The following is a 22,085-nucleotide window of genomic DNA, read 5'->3' as shown; positions in this document are numbered from 1 at the left end:
AAACCTATATATACAAATATCCACTACATAGTACTATTCCTTATACCATAAATATTCCTCAATGTTTCGAAATAATAATATACTGTCGAAATAGAAAACTAAATAAAATTGTGCCTACGTGTCTTCATTAGTGAGTCCTTATAAGTATAAGATGAAGCGATGAGATAAGGTATGAAAGCTCATTGGGTAGTTCTATTAAGTGGCATAACACAACAAATAAAAGGCATAACACTGCTAGATCAAAATATAACACAACCAATCACATCATATTATGATCAAGTAACATTTGCAACTAAATAGAGTAAAGTGCATATAATCAGATATAGGAAGTAAATAGGTAAGAATGTTATCATTTGTTATAACAGTAGTAAAGAATACAACTAACACATGGTGTGATCGAAATAATAGTGCGTTATTTTACGAGCTGTGGGTTCCAGCACAAAGAATTCTATTCAAGCTAATCTCATACCTAATTTAGATAGCTAGTTTCAATATGGTAAACCCTCAATCTCATATTAGTCTCACACCTAATCAATATCTTAGCCACTACGAATAAGCACTCAATAGTCTAGTTGCGCATTTATTAATCGGAGTGGGTAATATATGAATGGATGCGAATGGAATGTAACATGTGTGTAAGTGCATAGATGCATGTGATGTGCCGTCTCCCCAAATACTTCAAATAATAATATTAAAGACAACCTCACATCCCCCTAATATATCCGGGGATGGGTGTAATTCAACATTCCTCTGCAGTAGGTTTGTCACACTCTCTCCCTGCTTCCACATGTATACACACGAAGATAAGAAGCTTCTCAATGGCCAATTAGAATAATTGTCATGTATTGTATCATTAGGACTTAATACTTCCCTAAAGTAGGAAAGTGGAGCTTCTTGACATCAAATAAAGTTACTCCTGCATCTCCTGCTACGTTCATTTGGTTCAAAGGGTAGATTGAACCATTGACAAATTTGGTTAGACCAACAGGAGGGACGTCACTAATTATTTATATGGACTCATGGGTCTCGCCACCGCACTGGAAGAATATAATGGGCCACCTGATATTTGGATTCGGTTATTATTTTGGACCACGTACTAAAATGGGCCGAAAAAAAACGGATGCACGGTGTCGATATACATAAAATAAATAAATAAAAAAAATCGTCAATGTGGGTCCCATGGTAGGGTAACACAAAAACCGCTCTCTCCGTAGGCAATCCGCGTCCGGAATCACCTGGCACTTCCCACAAAATCACGAAAACGCCCCTTCTTTTCTTATGCACACCATATAGGGATTGTTCTGCCTGTCCGTTGTCTCGCTTTCTCACAGAAATGGCGGAAAAGAAGCAAATCCCTCCACCTCCATACGATCTCAATGCGAAATGGGATGCTTGCATCGATCTATCCCTCCGTCGATTCGTCTATTCTTCCTTCTCTGGAGCTGTTGCCGGACTCCTTTTCTTCAGTCAGTCTTATTTTCTCCTTCTTTTTTTTTTTTTCTTCCGATGCTATATTTGTTTTTTTTTTTTTTAAAATTTTAAATTACGGAAACTACTATTTCTTGGTTTTCTGGTGATCCCTTTCTTATTTTCCGTAATCTTGACGTTTTCTTTTTCATTTTCTCCCTACTTTTCGAACGGTAGGATTTTTTTTTTTTTTCGTTTTGTATGCATCTGAGAACGATGGATTGGGGTTTTCTTATTGTTTTTGTTGGTTGGTATTGCTTCCTTCATTTTTGTAATTTATTTGAATTTTTTTGAATTGATGTCTAAACCCACCCTGATTGATTTGCATTCACCCATTTTCTGTTTTGGGAATTGAAATGGTTTGTTAGTGTACTAATTTTAATTCCTAAAATGGAAAATGTTTCTTTTATATTTTGGATTTCTGGATTATTAGGTTGAAATATATATCGGAATTGATGTCTAAACCCACTCTCATTGATTTTGAATACTGGACTATCAGGTTAAAAATTATTGTAATTGATGTCTAAAACCACCTCGATTGATTCGCATAACCCCTATTTTCTGTTTTGGGAATTGAAATGGTGCATTAGCGGACTAATTTAACTCCTAAAATGGAAAATAGGTGCATTGGAATCATAGTGGTTCACAAAGATGTTTGGATGATCACATAGATGGAACCCGTGTTGCTTTGAGATGATAACAAAATATATTGACAATAACTGTTGTTGTTGAGATCTTTCCAAAAAAAAAAAGCTGTTGTTGAGGAAATATACAATGCTTGACCTAAGAAAGGGCGTGTTTTGTTTGGACAGCAACTTGATAGGTGGGACCCACTTTCCTGGGATTTGAACTGCTTATCTGGTGGGTCCCATAATGAATCATTTATGTGTCAGGTCTCAACACTATCATCATCATCGTCATAGCCTTGTTCTAGCTATTTGGGGTCCGTTCTCATGATTTGCTTGGCAAATGTTTGATGATTGGTTGCCCACTTGACGTCAGTGTGCCTCCTTTACTTGGCTTGGGACCAGCTGGTGTGCTGCAATCAGGCGGAGCTGTACATGCCTCAAAGCTATCACCATTGGGAAATCTTACGCTTGCAGAATGTATCTTTTCCCTGTGGGTTAAGACTGTTGGATGAACTGTCCATTTTCAGGTCCCCAATCAAGTAGTCAAGATGCTCCAATGGAGGAAATTTTCTGTGGCATATCCCATCTACAATGGGACCCATCAGATGAACAGAGTGATTGTGAAACAATTGTTATTTGTAGTTCATACCTGAATCAATTTGGCGATTTAATGATAGTTTGAAGCTTGTCAGGATCTTATTCTTTGCAAAGTTCACATCTTCAAAGAGAGGAGCTAAGGTTATCATCTACATATGTGCCTTGACAGCAGCCAATTAAAAATCATGATGAAGATCCTTCTTTTATAGCTTCAATCAATGAGAGTTTCTTTCTTTCCACAAAACCCAAAGGATTCTAGAGAGACTTCTTCCAAAGGATCTCCTTGTGGCTCTTGAATGGCCCACCATTCTGCGACCACATTACCAATTGATGATCTATTACCATGGCCCAAAAACCACACCCTTTGGCTCTTCCCCAAACCTCTAAAAGTGCTCAATTTTTTTCTCTAACATTGCAATCCCAAGATTCCCTTGACTCACTGGCGTTTGAACCTTGTTCCAGTTAATAAGGTGGAATTTATTTCCCTCCTCTCTCCCCACACAAAATAAGAAAAGAAAAAAAATTCTCTAAAGAAAGCTTCAACTTATTATTATGCCATGGGAAGTTTAAATAAAGAGAAATTGAAGGGGAGATTTGAGAGAATGACTTTAATGAGGGTAATCCCCCTTACAAGAGATATGACCCTTTCCATCTACGTAGCTTTTTCTTTATTCTCTCAACAACAAGGTTATAGAATGAAATAGTACTCCGATTGCCCCTAAGAGGGAGCCACAAATGTGTACACCTCATCTCCACATAATTGCACCCACCCTTCTTGCCAAAAGCTTGACCCTTTCCTTTTCCACGATCACACCGGCCGTTTTGCTTTTTCTAAGGTTAACCTAGAGCCTAGAGACAGCTTCAAAGCATCTTTGGATGTCTTTCAAATTATCAATCTGCACCAATGACATTTCACACAACAGAAGATTGTCGTCCACGAACCGAAGGTGCGAGATCTCCAATTCTGAATTTCCTATCTGAAAGCCTGTGACCAAATGAATAGCTAAGGCCCTAGTCATAATCAAGCTCAAACTTTCTGCAACTATTGTTAAAAAGGAGAAGTGCATCGTGTTAGGCCCGTATCCTAGTGACCATTCCATTCCGTAGGATCCAGCGGTTCTCCTAGTCGAATTCCGGCGACCTGCGACCCATAGATTGCATTTGCGTGCGACCCTGAGTCCCATCCTGTAAATCCGAGTCGACTCGACGCGAGACCTGTGCCATCGCGACCGCGCCGTCGCCGCCTCTCGTGCGCCGATCCGACGTCTAGATCATGAGATATGGGCTGCGTATGATCATGGCTCTGGACTGCATGTTGCGGGACCCACCTAACTCATGACACATTTCCCTAGGTCATTATGAGGATGATATCACCCCTACACCTAGCCACCCTACTACCCTACTCCATAGCCACCCCACCTATAACCTATCTCTTACCATTAATAATTATTCTAGCCACTTCTCTTCCCCAAACCAATCATACCTACCTATGAGAGAGTCTACCTAGCTACTCTCTCACTCTCTCTCTTATCTCTCTTTTCCTTCCTTTTCTTCTCATTTTTCATCTTCCATTACAAGAGAGAAAAGAGCTCTCCAAAAATTCAGCAACCTCAAGTTCCCTAATTCCCCATATCCAACCCTCCAAACCTCATCTCGACCATTAAATTGACATCTTTGGAGCATTGGAAGCCATTGGTGGAAGGAGTTCAAGAATCCTAGGTGGGTGTCATATTTAGAATAAATCTGCATTCCTTCATTGATTTTCTTGCATAGGATCATGTAGGACCCATCAATCAATGGTGGGGATCCTATTTAACCTTTTGGATGTGGCTGATGGCCCATCCTTGATGCATGCATGATCCATGATGGGAGAGAAAGAGAGAGAGAACGGCCAATGAAGGAGGGACTCCGCCACTATGAGTCCCTCACAAGATCTACACCATACAATCATATTCATGGACCATCATAATATAAAAAAAAATCTGAGGTAGGGATACCATCCCCACCATGCAAATGAGGAGTCTAAATGACCCTTAGAAGGCATGGATTCAAAAAGAAAACATCATGATGGGGTCTCCATGGACCCCATCATGGATCATGCATGCATCAAGGATGGGCCATCGGCCACATCCAAAAGGTCAAATAGGATCCCCACCATTGATTGGTGGGTCCTACATGATCTTATGCAAGAAAATCAATGAAGGAATGTAAATCTATTCTAAATATGACACCCACGTAGGATTCTTGAACTCTTTCTTCCACCAATGGCTTCTAATGCTCCAAAGAGGTCGATTTAATGGTCAAGATAAGGTTTGAAAGGTTGGATATGGGGGATTAGGGAGCTTGAGGTTGCTGAATTTTTGGGGAGCTCTCTTCTCTCTTGTAATGGAGGATGAAAAATGAGAAGGAAATGGAGGGAAAGAGAGATAAGAGAGAGAGATAGTAGCTAGGTAGGCTCTCTCATAGGTAGGTATGATTGGTTTGGGGAAGAGAGGTGGCTAGGATAATTATTAGTTGTAACTTGTAAGAGATAGGCTATAGGTAGGGTGGCTAAGGAGTAGGGTAGTAGGGTGGCTAGGCGTAGGGGTGATGTCATCCTCATAATGGCCTAGGGAAATGTGCCATGGGTTAGGTGAGTCCTGCAACGTGCGGTCCAGGGCCATGATCATACGTGGCCCATATCTCATGATCTAGACGTCGGATCGGCGCATGAGACGTGGCGTCGGAATTGTGGCGACGGGGCGGTCGCGATGGCACAGGTCTCAGGTCGAGTCGACTCGGGTTTATAGGATGAGATTTAGGGTCGTGCGCAAATGCAATCTATGGGTCGCGGGTTGCCGGAATTCGACTGGGAGGACCGTGGGATCCTACGGAATGAAATGGTCACTAGGATACGTGCCTGACACATCGGGTCTTCCTAACGAATCCTTCTTGAATTGGGCCAACGAACCACCCACCAGAATCAAGAATGGAGCTGTCGAAATGCTTTATCTTATCCACCCAATCCATTTTTCAGCAAGCTCCACCCTTCCAACAAAAACTAGGAAGTCCTAATCAACATAATCATAAGCCTTCTCCATGTCAATCCTGCAAAAATTACTGCCAAACCTCTTCTGGCCCCTCATTAGCAGCTAGAGTGCCATCCAAAATGTGCCTGTCATCTCTTAAGGCTCCTTGGAGGTGGTGAGAGGACAAAAGCCATGATCTTGTGTAATCTAACTGAAAGCACCTTATCTAAGATTTCATAGACACCACCCACTTAGCTAATCAGTCTAAAGTCTTTAATTTCCATTGCGTCCTGAACATTTAGAGTAATAGCACTAAAAGTTGAGTGAAGACCCTATTTAATTTTGATTTATGATGGAACTGTTATAAAATGAAAAAAGGGCAGTTATAGCCTCCCCCTTTAATTATGTCCAAACAAGCTTGGAAGTATACTATAGTGAAACTATCACACACCACTTTCTTAACTTCCTCTTCTTCAAAGATTCATTCTATGCACTCTGCCATTCCCACGAGCAGTGACTTAAGGATAAGCCCTCCAATTGTAGTATACAAAACCTTCCTTAGAATACATAAAGTAGTACTGGAAGTGTACTATAGTGAAACTATCACACACCACTTTCTTAACCTCCTCTTCTTCAAAGATTCATTCCATGCACTCTGCCATTCCCACGAGCAGTGACTTAAGGATAAGCCCTTCAATTGTAGTATACAGAACCTTCCTTAGAATATATATTAAGTAGTACTCTACAATTGTGTCCTTCATCTGATTCTGTCTTTAACAAGCAAATTGTTCAAGTGAAGCTTATGAATGGAATTTGCTCTGTTTCCTGTTTGCTACCTTGTCGAAGAAGGGAATATTTCTTCAACTTCCTTTAACCAAGTATCCCTTGATTTTTGTCTCCATGATCTTCTTCTCTCCTAAGGATCAACGTGTAGTCCACTTTAAGGCTCTCCCTTTCAATCACCAAATTCTCATCAGCACAACCTTCCTCATCCCCATCAATACCTTCGATTCAGCTTAGAATGTCCTCTTCCTTGACCATGTATTGGCCAAGCTGAGCTTGCTCCATTCCTTGAGCATCAATTTAAGAATTTTCAATTTCTTCAATCATTTAAAACATGCACCACCTCAGCTTCACATTCTCCCTACCATGCTGCAGTTGATTAAATACATTCCTCTTCCTTCAACACTAGTCCTTAGCGAAGATCTTGTAAACATCACCCACTAGGCTAATTGGTTTAAAGACTTTAGTTTCCATTGCATCCTGAACCTTCAAGAGTAAGAGCAGTAAAAGTTGTGTTAAAACCCTAGCTAATTTTGATCTATGACAGAACTCTAAAAATAAAAATAAAAAAGAGAGGAAGTTGTAGAATCATCTTTATGATGTCCAAACAAGCTTGGAAGAATGCTATAGTGAAACCATTTGTCCCTGTCTCGGTGTCCTTGCCCATCTCAAACACCACTTTCCTAACTTCCTCTTTTTCAAAGAATCTTTCCATGCACTCTGCCATTCCTAGAGCAACGGCTTAAGGATATGCCCTCCGATTGCGATGTGCAAAATTCTTCCATAGAATACATATTAGAGTAGTACTCCACAATCACGTCCACCATCTGATTCAGTCTTTAACAAGTGAATTGTTCAAGTGGAGCTTATGAATGGAATTTGCTAGCAGCCTCCCGTTTGCCAAGGCAATACTTCGATCACCTCCCTTTAGCCAAGGCTCCCTCAATTTTTGTCTCCACCCTTCCTCTCTCCTAAAAATTGTCATGTGGACCACTTTAAGGCACTCCCTTTCAATCACCAAATTCTTGTCAACACAGCCGTCTTCGTCTTCCCCATCAATACCTTTGATTCAGCTTAGGGTCTCCTCTTTCTTAAACTTGTATTGATCAAAATCTGACCTTGCTCCATTCCTTAAGCTTCGACTCAAGGATCTTCAATTTCTTCAAGCATCTAAAACGTGCACAACCTCAACGTCACATTCCCCCATCATGTTGCACTTAATTAATACAACCCTGTTCCTCCAACTACTGGTTCTCAAATTTGAATGGAGTATGTCCCATGGAAATGCCTTAAGAATCCAAGCAAATGGGAACATGATTAAAGCAAACCTCAAAAACACCAATTGAACCACCCCCAAAATGCCTTTCCGGCCAGGTAAATGTGCCCCATAACTAGATGATTGATAAGATTATTGAGCGCAACAAAATTGACAAACTTCCTCATCAATGTGGTGACCCTACTGCCTCTCAGCTTTTGAGGAGAAAATCTGATTGTGTTCAAGCCTTCCTCCCAACGTTCACCCTGGCAATTCATGCCAAAGCTGTGGCTGCAAATTAGATCGTTAGGGCCATGAACAGCAGACAATGCCCATTTGAACCTCTTCCCACATTTCATTTATCTTGGAGTTCCTCACATTTTCAAGCTTTGTTTCTTGCAACGTCACAATATCAATATTCCTCCTAAGCAGATTGTCATAGCAAGTTTGTGATTGAGATTCTTGAGCCCTCTAAGCCTGAGAGGTTTCTAGTAGGCTCTTTCACCAAGCTCCACTTGAGAAAGGCTGGTCCTTATCATATTTTGAAGAAGCTGGGGTGATAATACATGATCAAACTTCCACCCGAAATGAAGATCAGTCCATTTTCAGTGTGGAAGATCTTACAATTTTCCTTGAACATCATGGAGACGATGGCACAAAAGAATAAGTTATCTGGATACTCAAGGTACCATGCTAGTTTGAAGAAATCATTGAAAACATGTAGGATGATTAGGAGATAGTTTTCACACACCAAGGAGAGCATCAGAAGTTTCTTGTCAAGTGGAGGGGTCGACTGAGATACAATAGCATGCGGATCTCAACAAACGATTTCAAGCGCACAAGCTCTATGAGGACTACATTTTTCCATTAACTTGAAGGAGCCAATTTTTTCCAAGCGAGGGGGAATTGATGCAATCACGCCTCATCCCACACATGTGCACAAGAAAAGGCCTAATTTTCCATTTTAGCTTGTTCCTAATTTCCTTTCTTTCATATATCTATGTTAGGAAAAATATCTCTATGCTGGAAGAAAAGAAGAATGATTAGATTTTCATGTTCAAGTGTTTTCTTATTTTATAGATCTTGGCTAGCAAGGAATTCTAGTCTCAGATTCCTTAGATTATGCTAGAGATTTTCTCAAGAAGGAAACCTTGTAAACACTCGTTATAAATAGTCATGGGCCGTATGGTATAATCCACAATTGAATGATATTTGCTTTGAGCAAATTCTCTTGTTGAGTTGTTTCTCTATGGTAGTGTGTTGAGGGGGAAAGTGGTGATCGTTGGTATAAGATGAAAGGACTGTTGAGCTTGCTCACAGTCATTGCATCTTTTCCCTTGTGCGATTCAAACTTTCATTCTAGTACGATGAATTTCATTGCAATTTCCTTGATCTAGTTGCACTATATACCCACCGAGATATCTGCATGTGATGTCACTTCAACACTAAATGCTCCTTGCTCTGGAGATGACATGTGCCACCTCTATCTGACATGACATTTTGCCTAACAAAACACATTCTCACTTTTGAACAAGTCTTCCCTTTGTGCTAAAGGAGAAAGAACATGATGGGATTGGATGAGCCCCCACCCATGAGATCGTTAACGTGTCGAGCATTAGCACAACCAAGGCCTATGATGTATGGGCCCCCCATTCCACGTCAGCCCTAACCTTCAATCTCTTTTGTGTCACAACTCACAATTAACCTCCTTGCTCCTCTGCTTGCCGTGAAACACAGCTACACCTCTGGACCAATGATGCAGGACATGAAATTAAATATGACATGTAAGATTTCAAGCTTTAGATCATACCAATTTTAAACAATCACCAAATTCTACGTTTTACATACGATCCAACATTCAACAAGGGGAATCAACGGGGGTCCAAGCCTACACACTTTTAGGGTTGGATCAAGTAAAATTATAAACCAAACAATACCCAATAGAGTGTAGATTCATCCAATCCTGTAAAGGACTGTTCGTCAATTCAAGAGATTCACTATGTTTCAAATAGGGGAAAACCTAGGGTTTGCAAAAGTTGGAAATACTTAGAATCTAGGATTTTCTAGGGTTAAAATTTGGGATTTAAGGCGAGAGAGGAGAGGAATAGAGGATAGAGAAGAACTTGAGAAGGATTCTGCGTGTGGATAGCAGGCCTAACTGGACGCACGTGCGTGGATGTCCGGCCGCATGTGTGTGGGGTCCATGAAATTGGAAACGGACTCCTTGGGTGTGGTTGGCCAGGGGAGGCCGACTCTCACACCAAGTTTCGCGACGATTCGCCTTCCGATGTGTGCGTGGTGCTCCGCCGAAGTTTCAGCTCCTCTGGTAGGCCAGAATTTGAAAATCTGCTGTAGTGGAGAACTTGGGCACAAAAAAATGATAAATCTGAAGAAGGGAGGGCTGTGGAAGATGGTGGATGTGGAGTGGAAGAGATGGGGATGATTTGGGATAGTTGTGGCTCGCACCATGGTAGTTAGCCTTTCGAGGAAGGGAGGGTTTCACACCCAATTAGCTTCTTCAACTCAGAGGGATAGAAGAAAAAACGTAGAATTTTATTCATAAGCTTCAATGGAAAAAAACCTACATAGGGTTGCCTATTTATAAGAAAACCCTATACCCCAAAAGCCGCGCCATGTGCGCACACTAAGACTTAGAGACGAAGTAACAAAAATAACAACTAATCAACGCAATCAAAACCGTTCATGATGTTTCTAATAGTAATAATAACCAAAACTCAAAATCCCAGATCATCTAGGGTAGTGGGCCACGGTCATGAGATCCAATGATGGGATCCACATGATGATCGGGTCCACTCCAATGATCCATAGCACAACCCCTTAATTAGGAGGTCCTGCATAAATGTCGTCGTCGATCCAGATTGATAGTGGGGCCTTCCTTCTTGAGTACATGCATAGGGTGGGGGCGTGCGTGTGCGCATGATGTCCCCATCAACTTTCCCTGGCTGCGAAAGTTTCGCCATTGGCGAAACAAAACTCTTGAACCGCTTCAAAACGTCAGGATCAAGTCTTTGAAGCTCTTCCTCAGTGAGTCACGTACTGTCTGAAGCTGGGCGTGACTTCTACTTGACTAGGAACTTTTGAAACTCACCGTCCAACGTCAATATTATCTGATGGTCTAGAATATCGAGGTAGAGGCTGGGAAGATGGGTTGGGAAGAGGCCATGGATCAAAGGACAGGTCTGGGGAATCAGGTTGGTTCGGTGAAAGGCTGGACAATGTATCAGTGGTCCCCTGAAATGTAATTAGATCCTCCACATTGAATGTGGAACTAATTCCCATGGAAGGTGGAAGATCTACCATATACGCATTGAGGCTGTTTTGTTTTATAATTTGAAATGGTGTAGCACTACGTGCGTGTAATTTACAAACGGCTCCCTAAGGGTACCGCTCTAGCCTGATGTGGATCATCACAGAGTCCCCTACATTGAATTCCTTGAGTCGTTTATGTTGGTCTCTAGAAATTTTGTAATGTTCATTACTAGTATTGATCTTTTGCCTGATTTCTTGATGCAATGAATGAATGTGATGTGCAAAGGACTCTGTAGACTCTGATGGCCTATGAGACAGGGATATAAGGACAAGATCAATAGGCTTCCTAGGTTTATATGTCCTAAATTGAACAGGAACAACTTCACACCAAAATGTGTCTTTATATGATCCAAACTGAATAGGAACAAGACAATGGTGCGAGACTGGAATGGAAGTTTCATCAACCCAAGACACTTTATAGGGTTGAGGATGGGCTTCAAGCTTTAAGCCTAGATGGCTCACAGCGCCAGTTGATGTCACGTTGACACAACCATCGCTATCCACTATTATCTTGCAGCTTTTATCACCAAATTTTGTGTAAGTATCGAAGATCGTGTTGCGGCGCCAATCGTCGATATTCTTTCCTTATGCAAAGGTACAACGCGCAACGCACAACTGCAAGGGTCGCGGACTCTTGCGCTCCCTCTTCCTCATCACTACGGGTTTCTGTTGGCTCATATTCCTCTTCACCGTCACTTTTTGGGGGCACTACTTCTACTTGCCCCTCAATAAGGAACACCTTAGTGCTCTCTTTTGTGCCACACTAGTGGGCAAAGTGACCAAACCCCTGACATCTAAAACACCCAGTCACATCACTTCTGTGCGAGTTAGATCCAACAACTTCTTTACCCTTATCATCCTTGGGCCTAGATTAAGAACTACTGGAAGGCTTGTACTGATATCCAGTGCCAGGTTTATCCCCAGAAGGGTTGGCCTTAGCGCCAGAATCACGAGACTCAGACCGCCTTCTCACAGATGCTTTGAGGTATTGCTCGACTTCCAACACTACTTGATACATCTGTTCAAGAGTGTCTGTCCTTGGCGAGTAATTCTCTCCTAATGTCAGAACGGAAGCCCGTCTTAAATCGAGCAAGAGTGAGTATGGGATCCTCTTCAACTTCACATCGGGACAAGTACTCTTCGAACTTTTCAATGTATTCAGTCACACTCATGGAACCTTGTCGAAGAGACTGCCATTCTTCAACCAACCTCAAGTGATAAGAGAAAGGGAGGTACTTTTCCTTAAGAGTTTCTTTCATTTCTCCCTAATAGACTATTGGGTGCTCCCTCGACCTTTCTTTCTTTTGCTCCACAGTAGCCCAAAATCTCTTTGCTTGGCCCACAAGCTTTATCTTGGCAAATCGGACTCGACGAGCATCTGACATGTCATACCACTCAAAATAGTGGTCCATATCCGCCAACCAATATAAAAAAGCTTCAGGGTCCAAGTGGCCATCAAATGTAGGGGCCTCTACTCTAATTCCCTTGAGGAGTTGCGTATTTGGGTCATGATGATTATGATGCCCCTCGCGGTGTGGGTGCACGGGTGCTCACCTATGATTATTCCTTTGGCCACCCCCATTCCTTTGTCCACCCCCATTCCTTTGTCGGTCCTTTTGACCACCTGCTTGAGATTGGGCATCTTCCCCAATGGCGGGGTTTGCCCGGGCGGAGGTCTCTAGTAGGGTAACGCGTACATTGATCCGATCCAAGCGTTGGTCAATACGTTGTTCCAAGCGCTTATCCAAAGACTCAAATTGCCAGGTTATGTTGTCCATTGACTCTTGTAATTACTCCATGTTTAGCGTGGGGTGCAAACCAAAACCATGACCAGTACGTGTGGACATACAACCACTCACTCAACTCAAAGACCCTCTAATGCAACTTTATGCGTTTAAATGAAACTAAATGATCCTATAAGACTATATGAGGGAAACTACACAATGCTAATAAAATTCCAGCAACATAACTGCTCAAACAGTTTGTTAACAGAAAATTCAGCCATGAAAATTGAGGAATTTCTGACAACAGAAAATTCAGCGGTCCATGTTGGAATGATGGGTCCTAAATTGCCCTATATGATGAGACTTGATGCAAAATAGACGTGAATATACTAACCCCTAAACATGCAATGCATTCCCCTATGAAAAACTTAGGCTTTAATACCAAATTTGATGCAGGATATGAAATTAAATATGACATGCAAGATTTCAAGCTTTAGATCATACCAATTTTAAACAATCACAAAATTCCACGTCCCGCATACGATCAAACATTCAACAAGGGGAATCTACGGGGGTCCAAGCCTATACACGTTTAGGGCTGGATCCTGTAAAATTATAAACTAAACAATACCCAATGGAGTGTAGATTCATCCAATCCTATAAAGGATTGTTCCCCAATTCAAGAGATTCACCATGTTTTAAATAGGGGAAAACCTAGGGTTTCCAAAAGTTGGTAATACTTAGAATCTGAGATTTTCTAGGGTTAGGGTTTGAGATTTAAGGTGAGAGAGGAGAGAAATAGAGTAGAGAGAAGAACCTGAGAAGGATTTTGCGTGTGGACAACAGGCCCACCTGGACGCATGTGCGTGGTTGTCTGGCCGCACGTGTGTGGGGTCCACGAAACTGGAAACGGACTCCTTGGGTGTGGTCGACCGGGGGAGGCCGACTCTTACACCAAGTTTCACGACGATCCGCCTTTCGGTGTGTGCATGGTGCTCCGCCGAAGTTTCAACCCCTCTGGTGGGCCAGAATATAGAAATCTGCTGTAGTGGAGAACTTGGGCACAAAAAAAATGATAAATCTGAAAAAGGGAGGGCTGTGGAAGATGGTGGATGTGGGGTTGAAGAGATGGGGATGATTTGGGATAATTGTGGTTTCGCACCACGGTAGTTAGCCCTTCGAGGAAGGGAGAGTTTCACACCCAATTTGCTTCTTCAACTCAGAGGGATAGAGAGGAAAAAAACGCAGAATTTTATCATAAGCTTCAATGAATAAAAAACCTATATGGGGTTGCCTATTTATAAGAAAACCCTAAACCCCAAAAGCCGTGCTATGTGCGCACACTAAGACTTACAGACGAAATAACAAAAATAACAACTAATCAACGCAATCAAAACCGTTCATGATATTTTTAATAGTAATAATAACCAAAACTCAAAATCCTAGATCATTTAAGGTAGGGGGCCACGATCATGAGATCCAATGGTGGGATGCACATGATGATCGGGTCCACTCCAATGATCCATAGCACAACCCCTTAACTAGGAGGTCCTGTATAGATGTTGTCGTCGATCCAGATCGAAGTGCGGCCCTCCTCCTTCTTGAGTACGTGCATAGGGTGGGGGCGTGCGTGTGCGCATGATGTCCCCATCAACCAAGCTGTCGGAGGGTCAGAAGAATTTTCCCCTCCACGGAGCTTTCTCCTTTTGAACTAACTCACATTTGGTTTGACATGGGGCTTAAGAAAGTAACATTTAGAAATGGTAACTTAGTAGGACAACATTCTTCACTCTCCAATGTTAAGTATCAAAGCTTGTAGGTGGCACAACTTTATGCTAGAAACATATCAGCCTAGCAACCAGTTTGAATTGTTAGACAATTATACGTCTCCTTTTGTGATGCATATCATCCGGTTGCAAAAATAAAAATAAAAAAATCTTCTTCGATGAATGGATCATTTTATTAGGAAAAGAAAAAAACAATAAAAACAGAAAATACACACAGCAAAACCCCATCCCCACACAAGGATTGCTCAAGCATTCTCCATGGTAAGCAAAACAATCCTCCCCACCCTTCTTTCGGCAGATGATCAGCCAAGGCATTTGTGGAATGATCAACTTGAGATATCACAAAGGACAGATCCATGCAAAGATTGATCACCAAAGTTGCCAGACCATGGATATTTTCCTGAAGCAAGCTGTCTTTGCATGATCTTGTGGTCCCCTTCAATTACCACATATCTAAAAGTGTGATTGACCATGATCTTGATTCCTTGCAAGCTGCAACTCGGTAGTGGCCTTCACATGATTTGATGTTCTAGTCCCCATCAGACAAGAAAATTCCACCAATAGAATGCATCAGCGTTCCTTATTGCTCCATCATCCCAGCGAGCCCTGGTTGCCAATTGAACACCCATTGACTTTCAACTTCACACTACTGGGCTAAGGCAGTAGCCACCTAGTAGACACTTTTCATCGAGCACCATCCACCATTTAAGACTTCATTCTAGTTCGAGGCAAAGCACTGTGTTGGAATACCACAGGGAGAGTTATCACTTCTTCTCTATTCGCACACAAAGGCGAAAACTTTTGCCAGAAATGCACTCACTGAGGATTTCGTCCTTCAAAATTCTTAATTTCCTTTCAATCCAAATGCACCATACCACAACTTTTGCCATCAACGCCAAAAGCACCCTACATGACTGTCTACCACCAATGCGCAACCCTTGAATTAACTCTGCAGCTGACCCTGACAATAACCAAACCACCCCAAACTTTTGATATTCCTAGCAGTGTTGTAGTGTAGGAAGAGATAGGATTCATCCTCTGTAGCAAGTCACATCGAGCACTTGCTAGGTGGTGACAATCCTCTCTTTTCCAAATTATCTACCATAAAGTATCTTATCCAAGCGAGCAAACCAACAGAATGCTTTGACCTTCATAGGGGCATCACCAACCCAAAACTCCTTAGTCCACTGCTTGTAGGAGTGGCAATGGGTCAGGTAGGTCCGATTGGTACCGAGCCTAGTCTGACCGGGGTGGGGTGTGGGTATAGGTTTAGGTAAATGGGTGCAGTTATGGGTATGGGTACTAATTTAAGCCCAGTTAATAAATGGACTGAGTGTGTGTGTCTGTGTCTGTGTCCTTAATACTAAAATTAATCTATAATCATTAATTAGTAATCAATAATAATTAGCACATTTTAATTTACAAATCTATGTAGAGAAAAAGAGGTATATTCTCATCTTGTTGTATGTAATAATTGTGCATACCATCGAACCTGTCCTAGTCAACCCACCATGAAAAGTGGGCCTACCTTGTTGTGTGCATTGTGCTTATCATACAACCCATCCAAAAGGGTCCACCTACCATGGAAGTGGGCGCTCCGAAGTTCAACAAATCCGGCCATATGTGAGCCACATGTACAATTCACGGTTTAATTTGAGTCAGTGCATGCCACGTGTACGCTAATCAATAATGTGATGGATCGAATCATCGAAAACATCATTAAACCATGAAAGTGAGCACCTTAAAGTTTAACGGATCCAAACATGATGTTGGCCACTTGTACAATTCATGGATCAAATTGAGTGAGTGCACACCACATTTACACTTCATTAATCGTGTGATGGATTGAAAACATCATTAACAGATGTTGGTTTTTAGTTTTTAATCTAAAATAGCTTGTTGCTATTTCTTTATGTTTTTGAAGAAAAATCATAATTTATATTTAAGATTATAATTAAAAGGCAATGTTTAAGTTAATGGTGACTCTTTCTCTCTCACACACATTTTAGGCCCAACATGGGCATGGCTATGGGGGCAATACCTACCCTTGCACTGCCTATTGCCACCCCCAACTGCAAGGCATCTACTTTGCCGCCCATGGAGGCTATGAAAAATAAGCCCGTGGAGAACATTCCCTCCCTATCCATTCCCACACCCTTCTGTTCTGCCTAGAATATCTTTATTTTATTTTGAAAGGCAACACCACCAGGGTTTGAACCCTGGATCACTCACACACACTACATTGTCTCTACCAGCTCACCTAACGAGCGGGAGACCTGCCTATTAGATCTTATATATACATGCCTTCCAAAGATGCCATCATGCTTATAAACTCCACTTGCTCTTCTTCTCTAAGATTCCGCCTGAACTCAGGACCCCACACGATCTCAACACTATCATGATGCACCATGCTATGCACATGCACGCCTTTTTTCATGACAACATTGTATAGAAACTTCAAAACAACGCTGAATGGTTCTCCCTGCATCCTGTATCCCTCCCAAAACCTCACCCGACTGCCCCTTCCTGCTCTGTACCTGCTATGATTCAAATACCTATCAAATGTAGCCGAGATCCCTCTCCAAATAGCTGAACCTGTTCTATTTGCAGCAACTTTAGCATCACATCCATTTTCCACCATCCCGTATTTTGCTACCAAGATGTGCTTCACTCTCAAGGCCTCCCCTTCCCCTTGCCTCCACTACCGTTTGGCTAAAAGCATCTCATTGACCTATCAAATGGATCTTATGCCAGGGTCTCCTTCCTTCACAGGCTTACACACATTCTTCCACACAACCAGATGAAATTTTTTGCCATCCTCTCTACTATTCCTCATGAGTTTCCTCTGCATCCTCTTGATCTGATTAGCCACCTTAGCCAAGCATTTAAACAGCGATTGTAGGAAAATTGGGAGGTTAGCTAGCCTTTATCAAAGTTATGCTCCCTCCCATTGCTAGGAATTTTGCTTTCCACGTCCAAAATCTTTATGCATCTCTCTATCAGTGCCCCATGCTTTGATCTTTGGCTTTTCCACCTCCACCGACGTTCCCAATAGTGAGAGAGGGAGGCCATCCACCCTGCATCTGATCACCTTTGCTGACCCATTTGCTCCATCCCCCATATTGATGCACATGAAGCAATATGCATACGATACGTTCTTTAGTGGTGCCTCTATTCAGGATATTCGGAATTTGAGGAACGTGCTTAATTGTTTTGAAGTGGTATCACAGTTGTGCATTAATCTGGTGAAAAATTGACACACACAAATTTCGATTCTCATTCCCAAAATTAGCTTCCCCTACAATGTCTGATCCGTCATCCTTCTAAAAGCTTTGGCAACAATTGCGAATGGAAGAGGGGAGAGTGGGCCTCCCTTCCTGAGACCCCTACATCGTTTGATGAAATCAAAAGGTGTCCTATTTATCGGCAAAGAAAAGCAAGCCGAGGATACATGAGCCCAGATCCAACTTCTCCGTTTGATACCAAAACCCATGCGGAACATCATATAATCTAGAAAGGCCTTGTTTCTACAGTTTAGGTCTTCTCTATGTCTACCTTTAGCAAATACTCTCTTCAACCTCTCCTGTAACACCCTTCCAACAACTTATTGACTACAAACAACCTATCCATTATGCTTCTGCCCAGAATGAATGCTGCCTGAGATGAGGAGACGACATCTTTATTTGCTGAGTCTCATCCCAAGCACTTCGTTAGGAACTTTGTATAGGCTGCCCACCTAACTTCGGATGATACTCCTCAACTGCCTTTGCTGATTTGTGTTTCGGAACCAACATAATGAAGGATGCATTGATGTCCCTGCAAAGTCTTGCTGCCACATGGAACTCATTAAATACCTCCAGCAAATCTTCTTTGATAATCTTCCTACATTCTTGACAAAATGCCAAAGGAAACCCACCTAGCCCGACACTCTGTCATATCTGCAACCAAAAAGTGCCTGCTTTATCTCCTGCATAGGGAAAGAACTTTCCAGCATCTCTGCAACATCTGGAACAATTGATGTCAAGTCCAGCCCATCCAGCTTTGATCATGGCAGGAACTCTTCAGCTACCGTACTCTTAATACTGTAGATGATATGATCAGAGACATCTTTCCTGTCTACTACCACTGCATCTTCTGATCGAATAAGATATGAGATGGTCTCTCCTTCTCATGACTGTGATTCTGTGAAAACGCCTCATTTCTTATCATCATCATCTCAGCCTTTTCCCAACTAACTGGGATCGGCTTAGATGAATCCTTTTCATATTGTTCAGATTCATGTTGGAAGTTATGTCATCAGTTTGATACAGGCTGCCAACCTGACAAACCCTCCTTTGTCCTGGCTGGGGACCAGAAATAAGAGCATAAAACTCCCACTGGTGCAATGTAATAGACTATTATATAAATTGATTACAATCAAGTGCCATCTAATAGTCTCACCCCCCTCCTTAATCCAGTTCTCTCTAGACTTCTGATAACAGCTGATTTCTTCCCTTGTCAGGATCTCATCAAGCGCTGCCTGGAGTTCAATCTCCTTTCTGAACCTTTCGCAGAGCCCAAATCACCTTATTCCTCCATCCACTTCCGCTTTTTAGACAACAGAGACTCCTTCATGCGCGCAATGTTCCCAAACATGTCCCTGTTCCAACTGCGTAATTTGGTCTTTGTCATCTTCAATTTCTCCATGAATCTTTTCCCTGCCCCGCCATCTACTGTACACGACACCTGCCACTTCCCTGCTGGAGCCCTAAACCCTGAATGCCTTAGCCACATATTCTCCAGAAGAAAAGGCTTGTCTCCAGGACTCAATCATTGACAGGCAGATCAACTTGTGGTCTGGCACAGTCTTTGGAAGGGCTGACTGACTAACCTCCTGGAAAACATCCTCCCATCCGGGTTTGATTAGGAACCGATCTATCTGGCTCATCAGAGAGGTCTTGATGGTTGGACAAAGTGAAATGAGCACCCTGCAGATGAAGATTGACCAAATCCCACCTATCAATGAACTTGGCAAAATCCCTCATACTTGCAGCTATCCTTGTCGTACTAGTCTTTTCATGAATAAATCCGGTGACGTTGAAGTCACTAACTATGCACCATGGGGTGTCCCACTGACATGGAATGGTGTCTAGATCCTCCCAAACAACTACTCTGCCAGCTAGGCGTGTTTGGGCTGCATACCGTTTTCATTCATCACAATTCACGATGACCTGTTCGATTGAGATATGAATAGGATAGATAGTGACATTGAGCCTTTGAGCACGTCTCATTTTTCAAGCACTGCCAAGTTCCAAGTCATCAGCATACCCCCAGACCTTCCAACCTAATCAATGCACACCTATAAAATTGAATGTGCCTCTAGACCTTCCAACTGAATTAATATAGGCACATCCAATTTGCAATGTTTTGTACAAATTGTACAAGCAAATGGGTCTTCAATAATAGTGAGTTTGCAGTTTGCAAGGATGGCAAATAAAAAATATGCACAATGCTTCTAAGGTTGACCTGCAACAGTCAATAAAATATATTTACTTATCATGTTATTGATTTTTATTTCTTCTACTGTTCAGAGAAAAAAAGAAAAAAGAAAAAAAGAAGAAGAAGAGAAGATATATTAATTTCTTGTCATTCTCATCCCAGGGAGTCCTGCAACACGATGGGCTTCTGTAGCTTTTGGTGCTGGTGTTGGCATTGGAACTGCATATACTGAATGTTCTCTCAAATTTGATGGGTCTCCTTCAGAACTTCCTCACACCCCTACTTCAGCTTCTTATCATGTAAGTCTTGTGGAGACTTTTCTTTTGAAAGATGATCTTATGGTTATTCCTTTGCTTTTATATATGAGCTGCACCAGTGTGAATGTCATCATCACCATTATCTTAGCCTTGTCCCAGCTATTCAAGGCTGGCTTTGAATTATCATGATTATTTGGGAAAAGTAGTACATGTATGCCACTTGTATCAAATGAGTTACAATCTATTGTGGAATGTACATCAGTCCATTGTTGCTCTTCACGTAACTTTTCAAGAAGCCATACATCCCACAGCCCATCTTGCCTTTGCTGTAAATGAATTTATTTGCGGTTACCTTTTTGGCTTTGAAAATTCAAAGTGTGCAAGCTATGTGGAATCTATTTTCATGTGTTTGATTAAGTTATCCTTATAATGGCTTTCTTCTCTTCTTTAGGATGGAAAGGAGTGACGCCAAAGGCTGACAGGACCCCGAAGCCATTAGGGGTCTCAAATTCTTCCTGAAAATTTCAAGTTGAGCATATTTTGTTGCTTCTTTTTTCTCCTGTCGACTTTCAGCCCCTGTAACACCACTATCATTGGGATGCAATGAATATGTCTCTTAGGTTTTTTTTGTGGATTTTCATATGATTTTACGGGTGGATAATAAATGTTGTGTAAGCTTCTTTTTTCTTTTTCTTTTTTAAAGCCTATCCAGGGGGACGAAGTTTCTTAGGGTGGCAATGGGCATAACCTGCCTGGCCACCTGAAAGGCTGACCCTGGTTTTAGAAGATTGGCCTGGGCCTGGGTTGGTTGCTTGGGCCCAGCCCTCTCTTGCTCCTGCTCTCTCCCTCCTTCCTTCCCTCCCTTACGCATGCATGCATGCATACATGCACACACGAACACATTCAAAAAATGATTATTTTATTATTTTCCTTAGGCTGGGTTGGATTCACAAGGAACTGGTTTGCCGACGTGAATTGTCTGTAACTAGAGGTTATAGGAATCCTTGTTACTCCCAATGTAGCCTGATGAAAAAATGCCAAGCGCATGTTAGATGTGGAGCTTGCAGCGAAAGGTAAAGATTTTCCCTAGTGAATTGATGTGTTTGCCCTTTTCACTGCAGGCCTTACATGCAACACATGCGCTTGCCTTTTCATCAAGCCACATCATGGGTTACAACAGGTGGTTCCTTTAACCAGAGTCACTTCCCTGGTTTGCCACCATTTAATTATGAGGGAAATTTTAATGACATTTCCTTGTAAGAGTTACACGTAACAAAAATCCCCCCAAACCCTTAATATAGAACATAACCATTGTTGTTTTAATATTTCTTGCATAATCTAGCCCAATTCACCTCTCCCTAACATGAAATGAGAGGAACAAAGGATGGTAAGGAAAGAGGAAGATGAAAATTGCATGGTGCTGCCGATTTAGTCTTTGAGGAATCAGAGATGTGAAATGTGTGACCTCGAAAAATGATTCCCTGTTTTTTTTTTTTCTTAGCTGGTGTTTGGGTGCATGACAAATTGAATTGCAATAGTTGGATCAATTGGGAGGGAAATGACCCAAAAAATGTTGAAGTTTCCTAGTGTTCATGTGAGGGAATAGCCTTCAAATGGCAGTAACCTTTCTTATAAGGAAGGTATTTAATAATGGTAATGATGGCCACAACAGCCAGCCTTTCGGTTATTTGAAAAAAGAAAGCAAATGCTGTTATGCAACCGCTTTTTATATCATGTTTCAAGAACAAAGGTTTTTTTTTTTTTAAAATG

At 41.9% G+C, this 22,085-nt stretch overlaps 1 protein-coding gene across 1 annotated transcript; it reads left to right on the top strand.

Annotated features, from left to right (window-relative positions):
- Positions 1 to 1,238: 1,238 nt before the first annotated feature.
- LOC131229027 (MICOS complex subunit MIC10-like) lies at positions 1,239 to 21,002 on the top strand. Its single transcript, XM_058224884.1, has 3 exons — positions 1,239 to 1,466; positions 20,221 to 20,357; positions 20,767 to 21,002. Exons 1-3 carry the CDS (start codon positions 1,334 to 1,336, stop codon positions 20,779 to 20,781), a joined length of 285 nt encoding a protein of 94 aa, XP_058080867.1. The 5' UTR covers positions 1,239 to 1,333; the 3' UTR covers positions 20,782 to 21,002.
- The last annotated feature ends 1,083 nt before the right edge of the window (positions 21,003 to 22,085 follow it).

This window comes from Magnolia sinica, chromosome 16 (assembly GCF_029962835.1).
Source record: "Magnolia sinica isolate HGM2019 chromosome 16, MsV1, whole genome shotgun sequence".
NCBI lineage: Eukaryota > Viridiplantae > Streptophyta > Magnoliopsida > Magnoliales > Magnoliaceae > Magnolia > Magnolia sinica.
This window is presented reverse-complemented; position numbering and strand designations above follow the sequence as displayed.

Coding starts and splice junctions, on each gene's coding strand:
- LOC131229027 (XM_058224884.1), top strand. CDS start 1,334: ATGGCGGAAAAGAAGCAAATCCCTCCACCTCCATACGATCTCAATGCG. Junction 1,467..20,220: donor TGCCGGACTCCTTTTCTTCA/GTCAGTCTTATT, acceptor TTCTCATCCCAG/GGAGTCCTGCAACACGATGG.